Raw genomic sequence first — 20388 nt, forward strand, 5'->3', positions numbered from 1 at the left:
CATAATGTTTACAATTCAATTGAAAAAAAAAAAAAAAGATTTTTTTTTTTGTTTTTTTAAGGGGAAAAAAGAAAAATATAGAACTAAAACAATGTGATTGCATAAATATGTACACACTCAAATTAATACTTTCTTGAAGTACCCTTTAAATTTATGACAGAATTCAGTCTCCCACGATGGTATCTCTAGAATTGGCAATTTTTGACTACTCTTCCTTGCAATAGAGTTATAATTCTGTCAGATTATGAGGGCATCTACTGTCTTCAGCCCTTTTCAGGTCAACCCAGAGATTGTGAATTAAATTTATATTTTGGCTCTAACTGTGCCATTCTAAAGCCTTGATGTTCTTCTTGCAAAGCCATTCTTTTGTTGATTTGTAGCTATGCTTAGGGCTGTTTGAGATAGCACTACCTGAGTGGGTTGAGGGACACTTTAGATCGATAATTTTTGCGTTTATTTGTGAAAAAAATGGACATTTGGCTAAAATTTGGAAAATTTCGCAATTTTCAAATTTTGAATTTTTATTCTGTTAAACAAGAGAGTTATGTGACACAAAATAGTTAATAAATAACTATAATTACCCACATGTCTACTTTACATTAGCACAATTTTGGAAGCAATTTCTCATTTTTACAACAAAATTTACAAAACCAATTTTTTTTAGGGTCCACCTCACATTTGAAGTCAGTTTGAGGGATCTGTATGGCTAAAAATACCCAAAAGTTACACCATTCTAAACTTTTTTTTTTCACAAGGGTAACAGGAGAAATTGGACCCCAATAGTTGTTGCCCAGTTTGTCCTGAGTATGATGGTACAGCATATGTGGGGGTAAACCACTGTTTGGGCACACGTCGGGGCTCGGAAGGGAAGTAGTGACGTTTTGAAATGCAGACTTTGATGGAATGGTCTGCGGGCGTCACGTTGCGTTTGCAGAGCCCCTGATGTGCCAAAACAGTAGAAACCCCCACAAGTGACCCAATTTTGGAAACTAGACCCCCCAAGGAACTTATCTAGATATGTGGTGAGCACTTTGAACCCCCAAGTGCTTCACAGAAGTTTACAACGCAGAGCTGTGAAAATCAAAAAATTTTCTTTCCTCAAAAATTATGTTTTAGCAAGCAATTTTTTATTTTCACAAGGGTAACAGGAGAAATTGGACCCCATTAGTTGTTGCCCAGTTTGTCGGCTCGGGCCTCCTAACCTTCATAGGTACCCCTGAGATAAGGGAAAGCCAGGGTCCCTTATAGTGGCAGGGACAGGTGCGGGTTCCAAATACGCCATCCTGCCACCTTTATTGCCGCATTCGGCGTGACAGATAGCATGTCCCCCAGTTTCCTGCTGTGTGTCATTTTCCTTCATGATTAGACGACCACTTCTCAGCACAAGGGTAAGAGAAGCAGGATAAGAGGTATTAGGCCGGGGACACACACAACGTATAAAAAAACGGTCCGTTTTTGACGGACGAGAATCGCACAAATGTTACCAAAACAGTGATCCGTGTGCAGTGCGAGGATGTGTTTTTCTCGCATCAAATGATCCGTGTGACATCCGTGTGACATCCGTATGTGATCCGTATGGTGAGATTTTCTCACACACTTGCAAAATGAGCAAATAATGGCTGAGCCTTTCCTGTCACCTGCCCAATGCCTGAGAATTTCTCGCAAGTCACACTGATGGTCCGTGTGCTGTGCTATTTTTTCTCACCCCCATAGACTTTCATTGGCGATTCTCGGCCGAGAAACGCTGACAATCGCAGCATGCTGCGATTTCACTCGGATCCTGAAAACGGCCGAGAAAATATCGGATGATGGGAGCTGCCCCATAGATTAACATTGGGATGAGTGCTATGCGATTTTTTATCGCATTGCACTCGTCCGTATTACGGTCTAGTGTGACCCCGGCCTAAGGATAAAAATAGGTGTATTTTTTCTCACATGCTGTTTAGGCCATGCCTCCAGTGGTGTCCAAACTTTTGATCAGTACCGTAACTACATTATTTACATATATATTTTCTGTTCGGGAGTTTCCTCTTTTTTTTTTGAAAATCTAGTCCTCCTCATCCATCTCACCTCCTCCTCACAACTGTTCCTTAACATACAATCCACTGTCTCCAAGCACAGACAGCCCCCTCATCCCCTCTCCTGCTCCCAACTGCTAACACTTTCTCTGCTCCTTCTCACTGCTGGTGATATCTCTCCTGGTCCTCCTCACCACATCCCCACAGTCAGTTCTACCTCCCCTCCTCGCTCCATCACAAATTTCCATAACCTTTCTGACCTTATACCCATTCGCCCAGCCCCCACTTCCCCAGTCCCACTAACAGGATCTCTGTGGAACGCTCGCTGCAACAAGCTTTCCTACATCCACGATCTTTTTGTCACTACCAAACTTTCCTTCCTCGCCATCACTGAAACCTGGCTCACCCCTTCTGACACAGCCTCTCCTACTGCACTTTCCTATGGTGGCTTCCACCTTTCTCGCACACCCCGCCCCAGCATCAAGCATGGCGGAGGAGTTGGTTTTCTCCTGTCAGATAACTGCTCCTTCACCCCAATCCCACTGCCACCCTCTGTTACCCTCCCTTCCTTTGAGGTGCACTCTGTGCGCATCTATGCCCCCACCAACCTCCAACTGGCTGTCATTTACCGCCCCCCAGGGCCAGCCACCACCTTCTTTGACCACTTCACCACCTGGCTACTTCATTTACTTTCTGCGGACATCCCCACTATCATCATGGGCGACTTCAACATCCCCATTGACACTTTCCTATCAGCTGCCACTAAACTTCTATCTCTCACGTACTCCTTCGGCCTCACTCAATGGTCTTCTGCAGCCACTCACAAAGATGGTCACACGTTGGACCTCATCTTCACCCGCCTCTGCTCCATATCTAACCTCTCTAACTCACCTCTTCCTCTTTCTGACCAATCTACTAACATTCTCTTCCCTCTCCACTCCTTGTCTACAATCCCCAACCCACAAACTTGCACACCCTCGCTGAAATCTTAAACACCTTGATCTACATTCACTCTCTGAATCCCTCCTCCCTCTCACAGACATAAGTTCCCTACACAATGCGGATGACGCTGCCGCTCTATATAACACCACAATAGCTGCAGCTTTGGAATCTCTTGCCCCTCTCACACATACCAAAGCTCGCAAAATCAACAGACAGCCCTGGCACACCAGCCTGACCAAAGAACTGAGGCGAGCTTCCAGGGCTGCAGAGCGGAGATAGAAAAAGATCCCACTCCAACGAGCACTTTATCGCATTCAAACAGTCCCTCACTACTTTCAAGACCACACTCGCCACAGCTAAACAAACCTACTTCTCATCTCTCATATCCTCCCTGTCTCACAACCCTAAACAGTTATTCAACACCTTCAACTCTCTCCTCCGTCCCCCAGCACCTCCTCCCTCCCCACTCATCTCAGCTGAAGACTTTGCCTCATTTTTCAAGCAGAAGATTGAGAACATCAGAGACAGTTTTAGTCGACAACCCCCAGAGCCCTTCCTCCCAACTACCCAGCCCTCCACCTCCAAAACCAACTTCTCCACCATTACAGAACATCGACTCTCCACACTACTCTCAAGATCGCATCTCACCACCTGTGCACTTGACCCGATCCCTTCTCACTTCATCACAAACCTCACCACAGTCTTCATCCCAACCCTAACCCATCTCTTCAACCTATCACTAACAACTGGTGTTTTCCCCTCAAGCTTTAAACATGCCTCAATCACACCTATCCTCAAAAAGCCCTCTCTTGACCCATCCTCTGTATCTAGCTATCGCCCTATATCACTTCTCCCCTACGCCTCAAAACTACTGGAACACCACGTCCATCTTGAACTGTTCTCCCATCGAACTTCCTGCTCCCTTTTCGACCGCTTACAATCAGGCTTCCGGTCACACCACTCCACTGAAACTGCCCTAACTAAGGTCACCAATGACCTATTAACCGCCAAGAGCAAGCAACACTTCTCTATCCTCCTCCTCCTGGACCTGTCCTCTGCCTTTGACACAGTGGACCATTCCCTATTACTACAGACCCTCTCATCCCTTGGCATCACAGACTTGGCCCCATCCTGGATCACGTCATACCTAACTGACCAAACATTCAGCTTCTCCCATTTACACACCACCTCCTCACCTCGCTCCCTATCTGTCGGAGTCCCGCAAGGTTCAGTTCTAGGGCCCCTGCTCTTCCCCATTTACACTTTTGACCTGGGACAGCTCTTAGAATCTCACGGTTTTCAGTATCATCTCTATGCTGATGACACACAGATCTACATCTCTGGACCAGATATCACCACCCTACTAACCAGAATCCCTCAATGTCTATCCACTATTTCATCCTTCTTCTCCGCTACATTTCTAAAACTTAACATGGACACAACAGAATTCATTGTCTTTCCCCCAACTCACGGGACCTCCCCCAATGAACCTATCCATTACAGTAAACGGCTGCCCACTCTCCCCAGTCCCAAAAGCTCGCTGTCTCTGGGTAATTCTTGACACTGATCTCTCCTTCAAACTGCATATCCAAGCCCTTTCCACTTCTGCCGCCTTCAACTCAAAAATATTTCACGGATCCGTACATTCCTAAACCAAGAATCTGTAAAAACCCTAGTCCATGCCCTCATCATCTCCCGCCTCGACTACTGTAACCTCCTGCTCTGTGGCCTCCCCTCTAACACTCTCGCACCCCTCCAATCTATTCTAAACTCAGCTGCCCAACTAATCCACCTGTCCCCCCACTATTCCCCGGCCTCTCCCCTCCGTCAATCCCTTCACTGGCTCCCCATTACCCAGAGACTCCAGTACAAAAGCCTAACCATGACATACAAAGCCATCCACAACTTGTCTCCTCCATACATCTGTGACCTCGTCTCCCGGTACTTTCCTGCATGCAATTTCCGATCCTCACAAGATCTCCTTCTCTACTCCCCTATTATCTCCTCTTCCCACAATCGCATACAAGATTTCTCTCGCGCATCACCCCTACTCTGGAACTCTCTACCGCAACATATCAGACTCTCATCTACCATCAAAACCTTCAAAAAGAACCTGAAGACCTACCTCTTCCGGCACGCCTACAACCTGCAGTAACCACCGATCGACCAAACCACTGCACGACCAGCTCTATCCTCACCCATCCCTTGTAGATTGTGAGTAGATTGTGAGCCCTCGCGGGCAGGGTCCTCTCTCCTCCTGTACCAGTTGTGACTTTTATTGTTCAAGATTATTGTACCTGTTTATATTATGTATACCCCTCCTCACATGTAAAGCTCCATGGAATAAATGGCGCTATAATAATAAATAATATTTGTTAAATTTCATATCTCTTGCATAAACATATTCAAGTTTGCAAGTGATATATTGTGGTTTTCATACATACATACATTTGGTACATGAGAAAGTTTTGATATTCAAATGTTTTTAATGTTCATCATTTTGGTAGCAATATTGTGAAAATCTTCCTTTTAATTTTATTTAATTTTAAATAATATTATTATTTATTTATTTATATAGCACCATTGATTCCATGGTGCTTTACATGAGAAGGGGTTACATACAAGTTACAGATATCACTTACAGTAAACAAACTAACAATGACAGACGGATACAGAGGGGCGAGGACCCTGCCCTTGCGGGCTTACATTCTGCATTATTATGGGGAAGCAGACAGTAGGTTGAGGTCTGAAGAGATGGGTTTAATTTGTAACTTTTTTTGTTGTTTTAGCAATGTATGGTATCAGTAACCTTTTTATACATCCCACATTAACGGTTGCTAACACATGTAAGGAGGGAGGTATTCCCATCATACATTTATAGCATATCTACATGGGAAGCCATAAACGTATAGTAAATGTCAATGGGACCTACGTCTACTATAAAAAGAGGCCCCTAATGCACACCATCGTCAGTAGAGAGATGGTTACTAGTGATGAGCATACGTGATAGGATAAGATGTTATTCGAGCATGCTCAGGTGCTAACCGAGTGTCTTTGGCGTGCTTGAAAAATATGTTGGAGTCCCTGAGGCTGCATATCTCGCGGCTGAAAGTTAGCACACAAGATGCTCGGACAACGCCTTATCCGATCACATTTGCTCTTAACTAATGGTTAAAGTTCCATCCATTTATATACGAATCTGGTCCACCTGTCCACTGACAGAAGTGTGAAACGGAGCTACTTTCTTCAGGTAGATGCAGGCTCTATTGATGGAATCAGCATGTACTTTAGATTTATGGCTTATCTTATATTTATGGTTTATTCTACATTTATACCTTATCCACATTATTTGACTTCGGAAGCAAAAAAGGCACCCAACAACAAAATCTGCGTTACAGTTATGGATTCAAAACATGTGTAGGTTTGATTTATTAGATTTCTTAATGAATGTGTACTTTATATCACTGTGGTGTAGGTCCTCATCTACTTCATAAATCTAGGCTGAAATTTACCTCATATTCCTTTTGTGCTTCCATCAAAAGTGCACCTGGGGCCATTGAAGCAATTTTAAACATTTCTTCAGTTGATTCTAAGAAAAAAAACGAGAAAATACTTTGTTAGGTTTACCAACATGTTCTTTGTTCATATTCTCATAAGATCGGTTCTCAGAGGTTCAGAATCAGCAGAGACAATAGAGTGTAATGTTTAGGATGGCAAGGCTCTGAGTCTCAGGTGAGCAATACAAGTATTCTAAAAATGCTTCTTAGTTTCTCCAGACCACCTTTTTACCTTTTTCCTACAATAGGTAGGCAAACATTAAGCCTAAATGCTATTTTTTTTTAGTTTTATATAATCAAGGTTAACTGATCCTGCTAAAATTATAGAGGTCAGTTGACATTCATCTAATGTTTACTGCCATTTTTGTCTACTACAACTAAAATGTATTCAGTTTATCAGTTAGGGTATGTGCAAACATTCAGTAATCGGCTAACACTTTGGATGCAGCACATGTCCGCTGCCGGCTTTTGAACGCAGGTGAGTGCTCATGTGTTCACTGAACCGTGCGAATTCACCGTGTCCAATACACTGTACGGGTGAGATTTATCTTGAGGAGGCTTGCGTCTCCACAAGGTAAATAGACATGCTGCGGTCTGGAAAGACGAGGCGCATGTCTGTCTCCGTGGGTGTCGGTGCATGCACAGTGGGCATGGGATTTCTTGAAATCCCATCCACTATGCTGTAACATCTGGATACTGCAGGTTGGACGCTGTGGAAGAATGCAGCGTCCAACCCACAGCATTACTTACAGTGTGCACCTACCCTAAGAGAGACAGTAATAGATTTGTTTTTTCTTTCCATCTACATCTTGCTTTTTTGGAAGTGCATTGAACAGCAAGGTGGATTGCTGCTGAGGGGAAAGAGAAAAAAAAATCTGTTTAAATCTTCAGCTTAGCGAGTGTGAATGAGCTGAGTGTGACCAGAGCGTAAGTGTGAACGGCGGTAAGTGTGTCTTGTGACTCAGGGAAGAGGTATTTGGAAAACATTTAACAAATACCTGTGTTAATTGGTGTGAGTTGCTGAATTGGGAATAGATATATTCACAAGGGGTTAATTTAGGGTGGGGGCTCATAATTAAGGGTTTATAAGGGGCAGCTGGTTGTAGTTCAAGTCCTTTTTGGAAGTGCATTGAACTTCAAGGTGAATTGCTGCTGAGGGGAAAGAAAAAAAAAAAAAAAAAGAAATCTCTTTAAATCTTCAGCTTAGCGAGTGTGAATGAGCTGAGTGTGACCTGAGTGTAAGGCTAGGGTCACATTGCGTTAGGGCAGTCCGTTTAGTGCATAGCGCTACGGACTGCGCTAACGCAATGTCCCAAAAGGGATCGCGTTTGCCGATCTGCGCTAGAGAGGAACGGACCGCGAACGCTGCAAGCAGCGTTCGCGGTCTGTCACTCAAATGACGGCACATCAATGCGTTCGCCATTACAGGCTATGGCGGCGTTAACGGACTACGTTACACTGCGTTATACCGCGGTGTAACGTAGTCCGTTAAACCCGGTCACATAACGCAATGTGACCCTAGCCCAAGTGTGAACGGCGGTAAGTGTGACTTGTGATTCAGTGACTTTGGATTCAGGGAGTTTCCAGGGGAGGAATTGCTGAGTTGCTGTCTGTATTTTATTGATACTTTGTATTTATTTTTGTTTGACTTTTCTGTCTGGTGCAATCCCCATTGGGAAATGTGCTCCACTATTGCTAATGCCATCCAGTGCACATCTTGCCACATGTATACAATCCTTGAGCAGCCGGTCGAGGGTGCATACTGCTGTGCGAGATGTGAGCACGTTGTGCATTTTGAAGTCCAGATTCTGAATCTAAATGTGCAGCTGGCAACACAGATCCATTGACAAAATGGAAAGGAGTCTTCTGCTCACTGAGCAGACGCTCAATGGGATAGATGAGGGGGGGATGGTAGGATGGAGCTGCAGGACAGTGGAGCAGCAAGCTGGGTGACAGTTAGAAGGCCGGGTAGAGGGAAGAGTGCCAGGGAGGCTAGTCCTTATCTGGTACACCCCAATAAGTTTGCCAAGTTGGCAGATGAGGGGGGTGCCAGTACAAGGGTAGCACTGCTGCAGCCAGGCAAGTCCTCTGAAAGCCGGAGGAATGACTGCTACAGTAAGGCCTCTTTCACACTTCCGTCGGTATGGATCCGTCGCAATGCGTCAGGCCGACGTACCGACGGACGTTGTGAAAGTTTTGCACGACGTGGGCAGCGAATGCAGTTTTTCGATGCATCCGCTGACTATTCTGCAGTCCGGGGAGGAGGGGGCAGAATTTAATTCGCGACGGACAAAAAAAGTTCACTTGAACTTTTTTTGTGACGACTTTCCGCCAAAACACGACGGATCTGTCGCACGACGGACGCGACGTGTGGCCATCCGTCGCGTTCCGTCGCTAATACAAATCTATGGGCAAAAAAACGCATCCTGCGAGCACATTTGCAGGATCCGTTTTTTGCCCAAAACGACGGATTGCGACGGATGCCAAACGACGGAAGTGTGAAAGAGGCCTAAGGAGGGAAATAGGAGAGCAGGGCAGGCCAGACAGGTGCTGGTAGTCGGGGACTCAATTATTAGGGGAACAAATAGGACAATCTGTCACAAAGACAGGGATCGTGGAACGGTGTGCTGCCTACCTGGCGCTCGAGTCCGATATAGAAGGGTTAATAGTTTGCCTTTAAGTGCCTTTTGCCTTTAATTGCTACAATTGCTAGAATCTGTTGATGCAGTAGTCTTAGTGTCTCCAATTCAAGGAGACCATACTTCTTATCATGTATGTTCCCAATATTCAGTCACAACATGCTCCGGGTACGTTAGAGAATAAAGGTCAGTATGACCCTGGGTGATGGTGGGCGCTACATGAGTTACATTGAAATGCATTATGTGTAAATGGTATAAAATATTGCTTCTTGCTCTATTACTTCAGATAAAAGTGACTTGCTCACAGGATATGTGTGAGGTGTCTTTTTGTCTCCAAGCGCGCTTGTAAAATGACAGGCGTAACTCCACAATTTGGCCCTCACTGGTGATCTGTCAGCTGACATTTGGGTCAGAATGAAAAACAGCTACGACAGTTTTGGCGCCCGACCGGGGCCGTGTATCCAGCTTATTCGGAATCCGTATGGGGGAGCTTCTGGGAGATTGACATGCAAAACACCAGCTGCAGCAAGGTGAGAAATATTATTCTTACAAACCTGTTTTGCACTTGCAATCTCTCATCTGGATCTCTCCATACATCTGGGTAAAAGGCTGCGAACATGGTTCAAAGAATCCACATCACCAGTGAGTTTTGTGTTTTGTCTATTTATGTCCGTATGAGAGTTGAATAATAGAGTTATAAGATGATAATTGTTATCTGTATCATTTGTCAGTATCCTAATTGGTTGTGTATTTGTGTAGTGTGTAATACAGAGCTGGGACAGACTCTGTGCAGTGTTGTTATTTTGGTCATTTTGGATTGGCAGTACATTATATGAAGCTGTATTTTGTATTAGGGCCGTTGTTTTTTGTTGTTTGGCCTTAAAGTGCTTTCAGAGTGTCAGTGGACACTGCTGCAGTTTTTGTTATATAGAGTTGTGTTAATTCCAAAGTGCAAAATAGGCAGGCTGTGTGAGCCTTGTATGTCTATGAGAACTCTGAATGAGATGACAGGTGAGTAAATGAGTATAAGGAATAAACAGAAATCCCTGATTGATGAGGGGTTCCGTTAGGTGTGGTCCTCTGTATGTGACAGAAGACGTTATTCAGCGCAGTTTGAGCTGAATTAGGTGGAGTGATTGAGATAAGGGATTTTCTTCTTGTAAAAATCAACTGAAAGTGAAAGGAAAAGAAACAAAAATCCCTGAATGAGCATGTATGTATGAGTGATCACATAAGTATCATTACTTATCTAACTGTTGTTGAAGGTCCAGGATGAATGAGTTGTGGATATTTTTAATTTACAACTGAGATTCAGTGAAACCCGTGTTATGTGTGGTTTGACATTGGATAGGTTTCTATATGTGTTTTGGCCGGACGCGGTCAGAATCAGCTTATTCAAGTTGTGCAGTGATCTGCCTGTATAGAGAAACTGTTTTTAATTCCGAGAGAAGGAATGTTTTGTAGAGATTAAGTCTGAAAACTGCTGCATTCTGTTTGTGTGTGTGTAAGACAACAAGCTTATCAGCGCGAAATAGCTGGTGGGAGGGGTAAGCTGAGCCCCTGCGCGACTTGCTTGACATTTCTCCCTTTTGTGTTGTGGGCCAGAGGAAGGGGGGGTCCATGCAGCTGCGCTGAAGAATATGGAGCTGTGCATATTCTGTCCTTGGTTCAGTACGCGCTAAGAGATTTGTGTTTAAAGCAATAGTACTGTATGTATTGAAGTAGAAAGAAATATCGTAAGTTCAAGTTGGAATTTAAAAGTGAAAGAATTGTGCCTATTTTAGAGGAAAATTTGTAAGTGATTGAAAAGATTGGTAAAAGATTCTCCTGCTTCAAGTTGAGTGATTGATATAGCGAATTGAGGATCAGCAGAGGAGGTAGCCAACTGCACGGCTGATGTAGTGTACGGAGTGACCTGCTACAGTCAGTCTACGGCATTAGGTGGTGTAACCTTGCCGTCCATGGAGCTGTGCTAGCCAGCTGATCTACCGAGTGGTAGGTAGTGAACCTGCTTGGTAAAATCCTTTAAGTCCACCGAGTGGTAGGTAGTGCACCTGCTCGGTGTCACCGAGTGGTAGGTAGGGAACCTGCTCGGTGTTGTTGAGCGGATAAGTTGAAGCCATGGGCAACTTATTCTGTGTGCAGTCAGGGCCCCCAATGGGATCCAGAACCGCTATAGAGATTGTAAAAGACAGAGAAGGAAAGGAAGCAGTAAAAGATGTGAGACCAATATTGAAACAGGCAAAAATGCCAGTGAGTGGATGGATGTTTGGATGTTCAAAAAGGCACAGACAAATGAGGAAAATAGCATGTGAATAAATGGCATCTGAGAGAGTGCAGCAGGACGGAAGTAAGGTGTATTATGAATGTTTTGATGCTTAAAAGTCTGACTATGACCGACACATTACTGCTACGGTCATACCTTTGTATAACCAGAGACCAAGACAAGACAGATGGACTTGTAAACATTGCGGTCAGACAAACCCAGACTGGAGAAATACTTGTATGATCTGACAGATACAGGAGTATTATCCCTGGAAGCCCTCTGACTAGTTAGCTATGCTAAAATGATTGGCTGACCCTGAGAACAAATCTTTCCCATTTTACAGACAAAGACAATATGATGGACGTATAAGTGCACCTGAGCAGACCTAGAGAGTTGGTGAGCACCAAAACAGGTGACATACTAGGATGCAAATTAAGACTTTTACAGATGTGACTAAAGGAGAGAGAGTAGAGATGTACTCTGGACGGTTACAGCTGAAATAGGCAGACATGGGGTACAGTCCAGTAAACCCACTCGATGTTAAAATATTGGTAAATACATTCATTGACGGTATGACAAAAGGCTTACGAGACGCAGTACAGACAGCCAGACCTAAATGGAGAAATGTAGATCCAAAGACCTCCTAAAGGTTGCTCAGGAGTTGAAGAAACTAGGACGATAAGACGACGTGTCATGTATGCTGGAGTACAAGGAAAACAGTAGAGACGTAGTAAGGGACCTAAGGACTTAGAAACAGTGAAGTGCTGGAATTGTGGAGAAAATGGACACTCAGACCAATCTCCACCTCCTTCACCTTCAGACTAGGAAACTGACAACCCAGCGACAAATGTGTGCCCTGTTCTTGTCCCCTCCGGACCTGGTCCTGCCTTGATGACCACCATACCAATACTGGGAGGGAAATAGACAGAATTCTTGACCGACACTGGGGCAGCTGGGACTAGTACACAAAGGCTTGATACTGCCAGACATGATTACTGACGAGACTGTGGAATACGTGAGGGTAGGGGGACAAGCGACTGAAGCCCCTATGACTAAACAAGAAAAGACTAGAGTCACGAGACAGCCAAGAGGTGCTTACAAACTTATTGTTAGTGACAATACCCCTATGAATTTGCTGGGAGCAGAGTTGAGTGCTGTCTAGGCACTATACAGTGCTCTCCTGAGGGTATTACAGTCACAAGTCCACTTTCATATAAACACTTGTGGCAGAGGGACGCCAGGGTCTTCCACGTGCACATTATACCACAGGTAAATCATGCCCTATTGTAGTTATACTTAATTCCATTCATTTGCCAGTTTTAGTAGTCTCCTTACACAAAGATGGTATAGTTACTGTGTTGTCTTCATATGATATATAGTTTTTTTAGCCATTCATTATATTGGCTCAAACCATAGTCACTGTTTATTTGTCTTTTCCAGTTCTTATACCTTATCGCAGGCAACTGACATCGATATTTGGTATTTTTCAAATCACTTCTTTTTGTATTTGGAACTGTTAGTTATGGATTTATATAGGGCTGTTACTTTCTTAGAATAAGCTTGTGCTTTGCTGTGGCTTATGGCATTGTGCTCCCCCGTTTTATGACTCAGTATGTTTCGTAATTTTATATATATAACTAGATGGCAGCCCGATTCTAAAGAATCGGGAGTCTAGAATCCATATATACTTTATTTATTCAAATGTAAAAATAATACCATTAATAAATAATAGTAAGAAAGAACAAAAAATGGCTGCACTCACCAGCTCTTGACAATTCTTGTTATTTAAGGTACAGTTACACAGGATCCATGAACATGCTTATGAGGGGAGGGATGAAAGACATCAGACGACAACTTTGCGTGTTGTGGCAAATGCCACAACAACGGTTCTTTGCTTAAGAACAATGTCAGGTAGTAGGAAAATACCCAGTTAATAATAGGCAATAGTTCTTTGCAGGAATGCAGATATTAATAAATAGGCAGTTTATATTGCAGAGAAATTGCTGGGCAATAATGGACAATGTCCTTATGTGGCAAATAATAGAGCAATATACCCAATGTGGCAAAGAAGAGGTTAATAAACGGCAGTCTCTCAGTATAACAGTCAGTGAATAATAGGCAGTATATGGAGAAAACACCAAACAAAAGTTCAAAATTGGTGTGAAAATGTCACTGAACCACTTCACAACTAAATATATATAGTTTTGGTAAATGGTATTATCATTTTTTTGACGAAATTCGGCAGGAGCTTGAAGAGCAACGTCACTGGGCCCGCCTCCACGCAGTAGAAACTTGCTGTGAGGTAAAAATTCAAAAATCACACCAAAATGGCGGGCGGAGTGTGTCACAGTACGGCACGTTTCTGATTGGTCGCTCGCAGCAGGCGGCAACCAATCAGACACTGGACACTGTTGACGTCACTTATCTCCGGACATTAGCTCCGGACAGGAAGTTGGCACAAATTGCAGGAAGTAGTATTCTAGGCAATTATATATTAGATTTTCTTTTGGTAACATTTTGTGAATCAAATTTAGTTTTTTTAAGGGGTACTCTACCCAATCAAATACGGGTATAAATATTCGGACATTAATGTGTGACTTATATAAACACTTGTGTAATATTGCAGAAATGGTGTATATGGCAAGAGTAGTGAAAGTAACACCTGACACCAGAATGTCTGAGGACAGGGAAAAGAGTCAGGTACCAGACACAATTTGGGCAAGGGGAAAATCTGATATGGGTCGGCTGCCCATTCCCCCTGTCATGATAAATCAAGAGAAGTAATCACTCCTCTCTGGTTAAGGCAATACCCCTTAAGTCTAGTCAAATCAATGGCCCTGAGCAGGAATATTAAAGAGTATGTTAAGGCAGGGGTTCTAGTGCAGAGATATTCCCCCTGCAACACCCTTTTGTATCCCATTAAGAAAAAAAAAAGGACCCAAGGGTTCCCCTGACACCTACAGAATGGTTCATGACTAACGAGCTATTAATGATGTTACAGTGAGTGTGACCTCAACTGTCCCTAATACACACACCGTACGGTCACAGATCCCAGCGACGTCAAAATGTTTCACAGTTATTGATTGGCAAATGCATTTTTCTCTGTACCACTGCACTCTGACTGTCAGTATCTTTTGTCTTTCACTCACGAAGGTAAACAATACTGTTGGACGGTTCTCCCATAAAGGGGGAAAGAACTCCCCAACCATCTATTCAACAGCGATGGTAGGGATTTTTGAGCAGTGGCAACCACCTCATCCACAGATTGTACTACTACAGTACGTGGATGACCTCTTGCTCTGCTGCCCGGACCAGATGTCCGGAAGCTACAGTTTCCTTGCTGTGTTTTTTTTTTTTTTTTTTTTGGCAGAAAAGGGTTGCAGAGTCTCATGTGACAAATTACAGTATTGCAAATAAAAGGTGACATTTTTAGGACATTGTATTGCTGAAGGTACAAGACACCTGACTGAAGACAGAAAACAGGCAATACAAATCTCCCTTTACCCAGGTCACACCAGCATCTACGCACTTTTCTAGGTTTGGTGACCTACTGTAGGCCTCAGATAAGGTCTGCTTCACAAATGATGCACCCACTCTATGACTGTTTGCCATCAGAACTCTACAATCTCACTCAAGAAGCAATTGACTCCTTCCACTCTCTCAAGCTGCTCATTGTGTCAGACATTCCAAACTATGATCAGCCATTTTTCTTATTTTGCACAGAGCAGGGTGGACATGCTACCGCAGTACTGACACTACAACATGGAAAGAAACAGAGACCGATAGCTTACTACTTAGCACAATTAGACCCAGTGATTAGAGGGTCTTCTACATGTGTACATGCTGTAAGAGCTGCTGTATTACTGAAAGACATGTGAGATCACACTGACTTTTTCTTTTTGACATTTTGTTCCCCACGTGACATTAATGCCATACTCGTACAAGTTCAACCAAAACACCTGTCTAAGATCAGACAGATCAGACTTGAATGTGCTCTTATACTAATCCCTGAATATGTCACCCTCAAAAGACAATGTTCTGAATCCAGCCACTCATCTGCCTGTGGATTCAGAAAAGGGGGAATTGGTGACAGCATTGGCAGGTGGCAAAGAGAACATGACATGACGTTGACATGACGCAGGAACATGACTGCATAGGAACTGATGAGTCAGGAGACAGTGGGTTTTACATATGTTCGTGGGAAGAAAAAAACCTGTTCCTAATGCATATTTTGAGGTTTTTTTATTTTTGTAGATGGCTCCAGATACCACCAGAATGGGCGACTCTACATTGTATATGCAGTAGTATCCTCACATGAGGTAATCCGAGCTGAACCACTCGCTCCTCACATGTCGGTGCAGGAGGCAGAGTTGAAGGCACTCACTGAGGCGTGTAGAGCTGCTGCAGGTAAAGTCGCTAACAGTTACACAGATTCGAATTGTGCATGGGGAATATCCCATGATTATTGCCCTATCTGAAGAAGCAGAACGTTTCTTACATCAGCCGGTGAGCCCATTAAAAATGCAGAGCTGGTGAAACAATTAGTGGAGGCATTGACGTTATCAGTCCAGGTTGGCATCGTCAAGGTAAAAGCACACACGGACGGTGACTCTGTGGAGGAAAAGGGCAACAGAAGGACAGACAAGGCTGCTAAAGTAGCAGCAAGGCGGCCTAGGGAGCAGTGGACGGTGGTGGGGAGTCAGAGTATTCCAGCCACACTGAGCCTAGATGTCCTGAAATCCCTCCAGCTGCCCAAACAGAGAAGGAACACTGGGAGAATGGGAGCTGAGCTGAACTCAGAAAGAGTATGGGAGAATCAGGATAAATCGTATATACCAAGATCCCTGCTCCCAATCATGGCGCAAGCAACACAAGATGCCTTCTGGATCGCTCCTGGTTTCAGTTACGCAGCCGCAAAGCTCGTACGGTCATGCCTCATCTGTGCACAGCACAACCCAGGTAAAACAGTAAAAATCCCTAAGAAAGCGACACTCAGGCCTCTCTACCCGTTTCAGAGACTGCAGACTGGCTACATACAGCTACCCAAGGTAGGAGTGTGTGAAAAATATCCTAGTATGTGTAGATCTCTTCTCTGGTTGGCAGGAAGCCTATTTTGTAAAATGTGCAAATACTAAAGTGACTGCAGACAAACTCATGAAAAAAAAAACTGATCTGCAGGTATGGTGTCCTAGAAACCATATACAGCGATAGGGACACACACTTCACGGGAAAAATAATGAGGGAAGTCATGCAGGTCCTGGGAGTACAGCAAGCATATCATGCACCATATAGACCACAAAGTAGTGGGAAAGTGATGAGACTAAACGGGACACTTAAACTGGAAAACCAAAGGCCATGGCAGACAAAGGAAAGAGCGTGGTAGAGTGTTTGTCTCTTGCACTCTTTTCAGTCACACACACTCCAAATAGAAAGACAGGCTTGTGTCCTTTTGAAGTCCTGTTTAGTAGTTTGCCAGAGGCTGGTCTGTACTTCCCACAGGTGCTACAAAAGCAACAGGGTGCTATGACAGCCCATGTCTAGGCCTTGCAGAAAAGACTTAATGTGGTGCATAAACATGTGTTTTCATCCATTCCAGATCCTAATGCCAGTGCAGACGTATATCAGCTGAATCCAGGTGATTGGTGGTCATACACAGACACGTGAGAAGGAGCCTAGATCCACGGTTTGACGGCCCGTTTTAAAGTCCGTTTTAAAGCTGACCACATTCACCTCAGGGAAACCTGAGGGAAAGCCCACCTGGATCCTTGCCAGTCACTGCAAAAAGATCTTTTCACCAGCAGAATGACGGTTCTCCTAATCACCTTGCTGGCAGTGGTAGGATGTTTGCACCTTACAGAGACACTGGACAAACAAACTTATTCAACATCTTGCTTTTCTTATAAAAGACGCGGAAGGACAAAAACTGCTGGACTGTTGGATCTGTGCACACAGCCCAGTATCTGCAAGGACTATGCTGTACTTAGCCTTACCCCAGGACCCAAGGAAGGTATTAACACCACACTGCATGCACAAGTGAGACTTGGACTCAGATTTTCGTGGTTCCTTAAGGCTCTTAATGAGACTAATACAATATAGAGACTCCTTTTTAAATCCAGCCAATTGGCTTAGCGGCCTAGCGGATGGATTATTTTTGGTATTTTACAGACTTGTATGCAAATTTTGTTGCTTTGCTTATTGTTTTATGTAGCCGTAAAAGCGCTAATATATGTATTACCTAAGCTATGGAATAATGTATGTGTAGAAAAAACCCTAAGGCTGAACCTTCTGTAGTATATCATAGGCCCCGTATGGCCACTGTTGACTGGGGAGGTGAGTGTCCACACTGAGGGTGGATGGGTGAAGCAGGTAGGAAGTCCCCTTGTGGGTATTAGACCCATGAGACAGTAGCTCCTTTGTGGACATAATCTGACCCCGTAGCAGAGGTTATACCATTTACAAAAGGGGGAAATTGATATAGAAGGGTTAATAGTTTGCCTTTAAGTGCCTTTTGCCTTTAATTGCTACAATTGCTAGAATCTGTTGATGCAGTATTCTTAGTGTCTCCAATTCAAGGAGACCATACTTCTTATCATGTATGTTCCCAATATTCAGTCACAACGTGCTCCGGGTACGTTAGAGAATAAAGGTCAGTATGACCCTGGGTGATGGTGGGCGCTACATGAGTTACATTGAAATGCATTATGTGTAAATGGTATAAAATATTGCTTCTTGCTCTATTACTTCAGATAAAAGTGACTTGCTCACAGGATATGTGTGAGGTGTCTTTTTGTCTCCAAGCGCGCTTGTAAAATGACGGGCGTAACTCCACGATTTGGCCCTCACTGGTGATCTGTCAGCTGACATTTGGGTCAGAATGAAAAACAGCTACGACAAGTCCGACACATCGCTGATCGGGTGGACAGATTACTGGGAGGGGCTGGTGAGGACCCAGCGGTCCTGGTGCACATTGGCACAAATTACAAAGTTAGAGGTTGGTGGAAGCTCCTTAAAGATGATTTCAGGGAATTAGGCTGCAAGCTAAAAGCAAGGACCTCCAACATGGTATTTTCCAAAATACTGCCTGTACCACGTGCCATGCCAGAGAGGCAAGGGAGATTAGGGAGGTTAATAAGTGGCTCAAGAATTGGTGGAGGAAGGAGGGGTTTGGGTTCCTGCAGAACTGGGCCGACTTCTCAGTTGGCTACAGGTTCTACGCTAGGGACGGGCTGCATCTCAATGGGGAAGGTGCAGCTGTGCTGGGGAAGAAAATGGCTAGAAGGCTGGAGGAGGGTTTAAACTAGGGAATGGGGGGAGGGTATTCATTATATTGGAGAGGAAGATAGTGCAGATAGAGGCCTGGGCACAAATAAGGAAGTGGGGTGTGTGGTTAGAACAGTTAATAATATAAGAAAGAACAGAGGTAAAGAGAGATACATAAAGTGCATGTATACTAATGCCAGAAGCCTCGCCAACAAAATGGACGAATTAGAATTAATGTTGTTGGAGCATAATTATGATATGGTGGGGATATCTGAAACATGGCTGGATGAGAGCCATAACTGGGCTGTTAACATGCAGGGCTATAGTCTGTTCAGAAATGACCGAACTGATAAGCGAGGGAGAGGTGTGTATATGTAAAATCATCCTTAAAACCCATCCTGCGTGATAAAATAGGTGAATCTTATGAAAAACGTAGAGTCCCTGTGGGTGGAGATAAGGGAAGGGGAAAAAATTAATAAATTACTGATGGGGGTTAGTTATAAGTCTCCAAAGATAATGGAAGCAACGGAGAATATCCTCATAAAGCAAATAGATGAAGCTGCGACTCAAGGAGAACTCATTATTATGGGGGACTTCAACTACCCTGAAATAGATTGGGGAACAAAAACCTGCAGTTCCAGCAACGGTAATCGGTTTTTGACAACTGAGAGACAATTACCTTTCACAACTGGTTCAGGACCCAACAAGAAGGGGGGCACTGCTAGACCTAATATTAACCAACAGGCCAGACCGCATATCAAATATAAGGGTTGGGGGTCACTTGGGGAATAGTGATCACAAAATAATAAGTTTTCATGTATCCTTTAATAAGATGTGTAGTAGAGGGGTTACAAGGACACTAAACTTCAGGAGGGCAAATTTCCAACGGATGAGAGAGGATCTTGGTGCAATTAACTGGGACAATATCCTGAGACATAAAAATACACAAAGAAAATGGGAGACGTTTACTAGCATCCTGGATAGGACCTGTGCACAGTATATACCGTATGGGAATAAACATACTAGAAATAGAAGGAAACCAATATGGCTAAATAGAGCTGTAAGGGGCGCAAAAAGGGACAAAAAGAAAGCATTTAGAGAATTAACCCCTTAACGACCGCCGATACGCCTTTTAACGGTGGTCATTAAGGGTACTTAAACCACAGCGCCGTTAATTAACGGAGCTGTGGAAAAAGTGAATAGCGCCCCCCAGAGTCTGATTTTCTCCGGGGTCTCGGCTGCCGGGGGTAGCCGAGACCCCAGAGAACATGATTCGGGTTGGTTTTCACCGACCCCGCTTTTGCGATCGCCGTGAACTAACCGTTTACCTGCGATCGCAAAAAAAAAAAAAATCTGGTTTTGCGTTTATTCTCTCTCCCCTCGGAGGATCGCACATTAGAGGGGAGAAAAATAGGGTCCCCCGAGCCTCCCACAGTACCTTATGTACCGAAAAAGCTGCCCCCCCCCCCCCCCGGTCCCCGGCCCTCCTCAGTCTCCTCCGGCATTAACAAAATGGCAGGCGCATGTGCAGATGCGCCCGCCAAAATCTAGCTTCCCCCGGAATTGGCAGTGTATTGGGGTCGGTTTTTACAGACCCCCGGGGTTGCGATCGCCCCATATAGCATATATATGTAAAAAAGAAAAAAAAGAGTTTGTTTTGCATTTCTCTCCCCTCTGATGTGATCGCAAATCAGAGGGGAGAGAAA

General features: G+C 44.1%; 1 protein-coding gene across 1 annotated transcript in view; it reads right to left on the reverse strand.

The window, feature by feature from the left end:
• Positions 1–20388, reverse strand: part of VPS16 (VPS16 core subunit of CORVET and HOPS complexes) — a 412925-nt gene that overhangs the window by 196126 nt on the left and 196411 nt on the right. The window contains exon 11 of the mRNA XM_069733839.1: positions 6473–6549. Coding sequence (XP_069589940.1) covers positions 6473–6549 — 77 coding nt within the window. The remainder of the gene's footprint in view (positions 1–6472; positions 6550–20388) is intronic.

The sequence above is a fragment of the Ranitomeya imitator genome, chromosome 7 (assembly GCF_032444005.1).
Source record: "Ranitomeya imitator isolate aRanImi1 chromosome 7, aRanImi1.pri, whole genome shotgun sequence".
NCBI classification, from domain to species: Eukaryota; Metazoa; Chordata; class Amphibia; order Anura; family Dendrobatidae; genus Ranitomeya; species Ranitomeya imitator.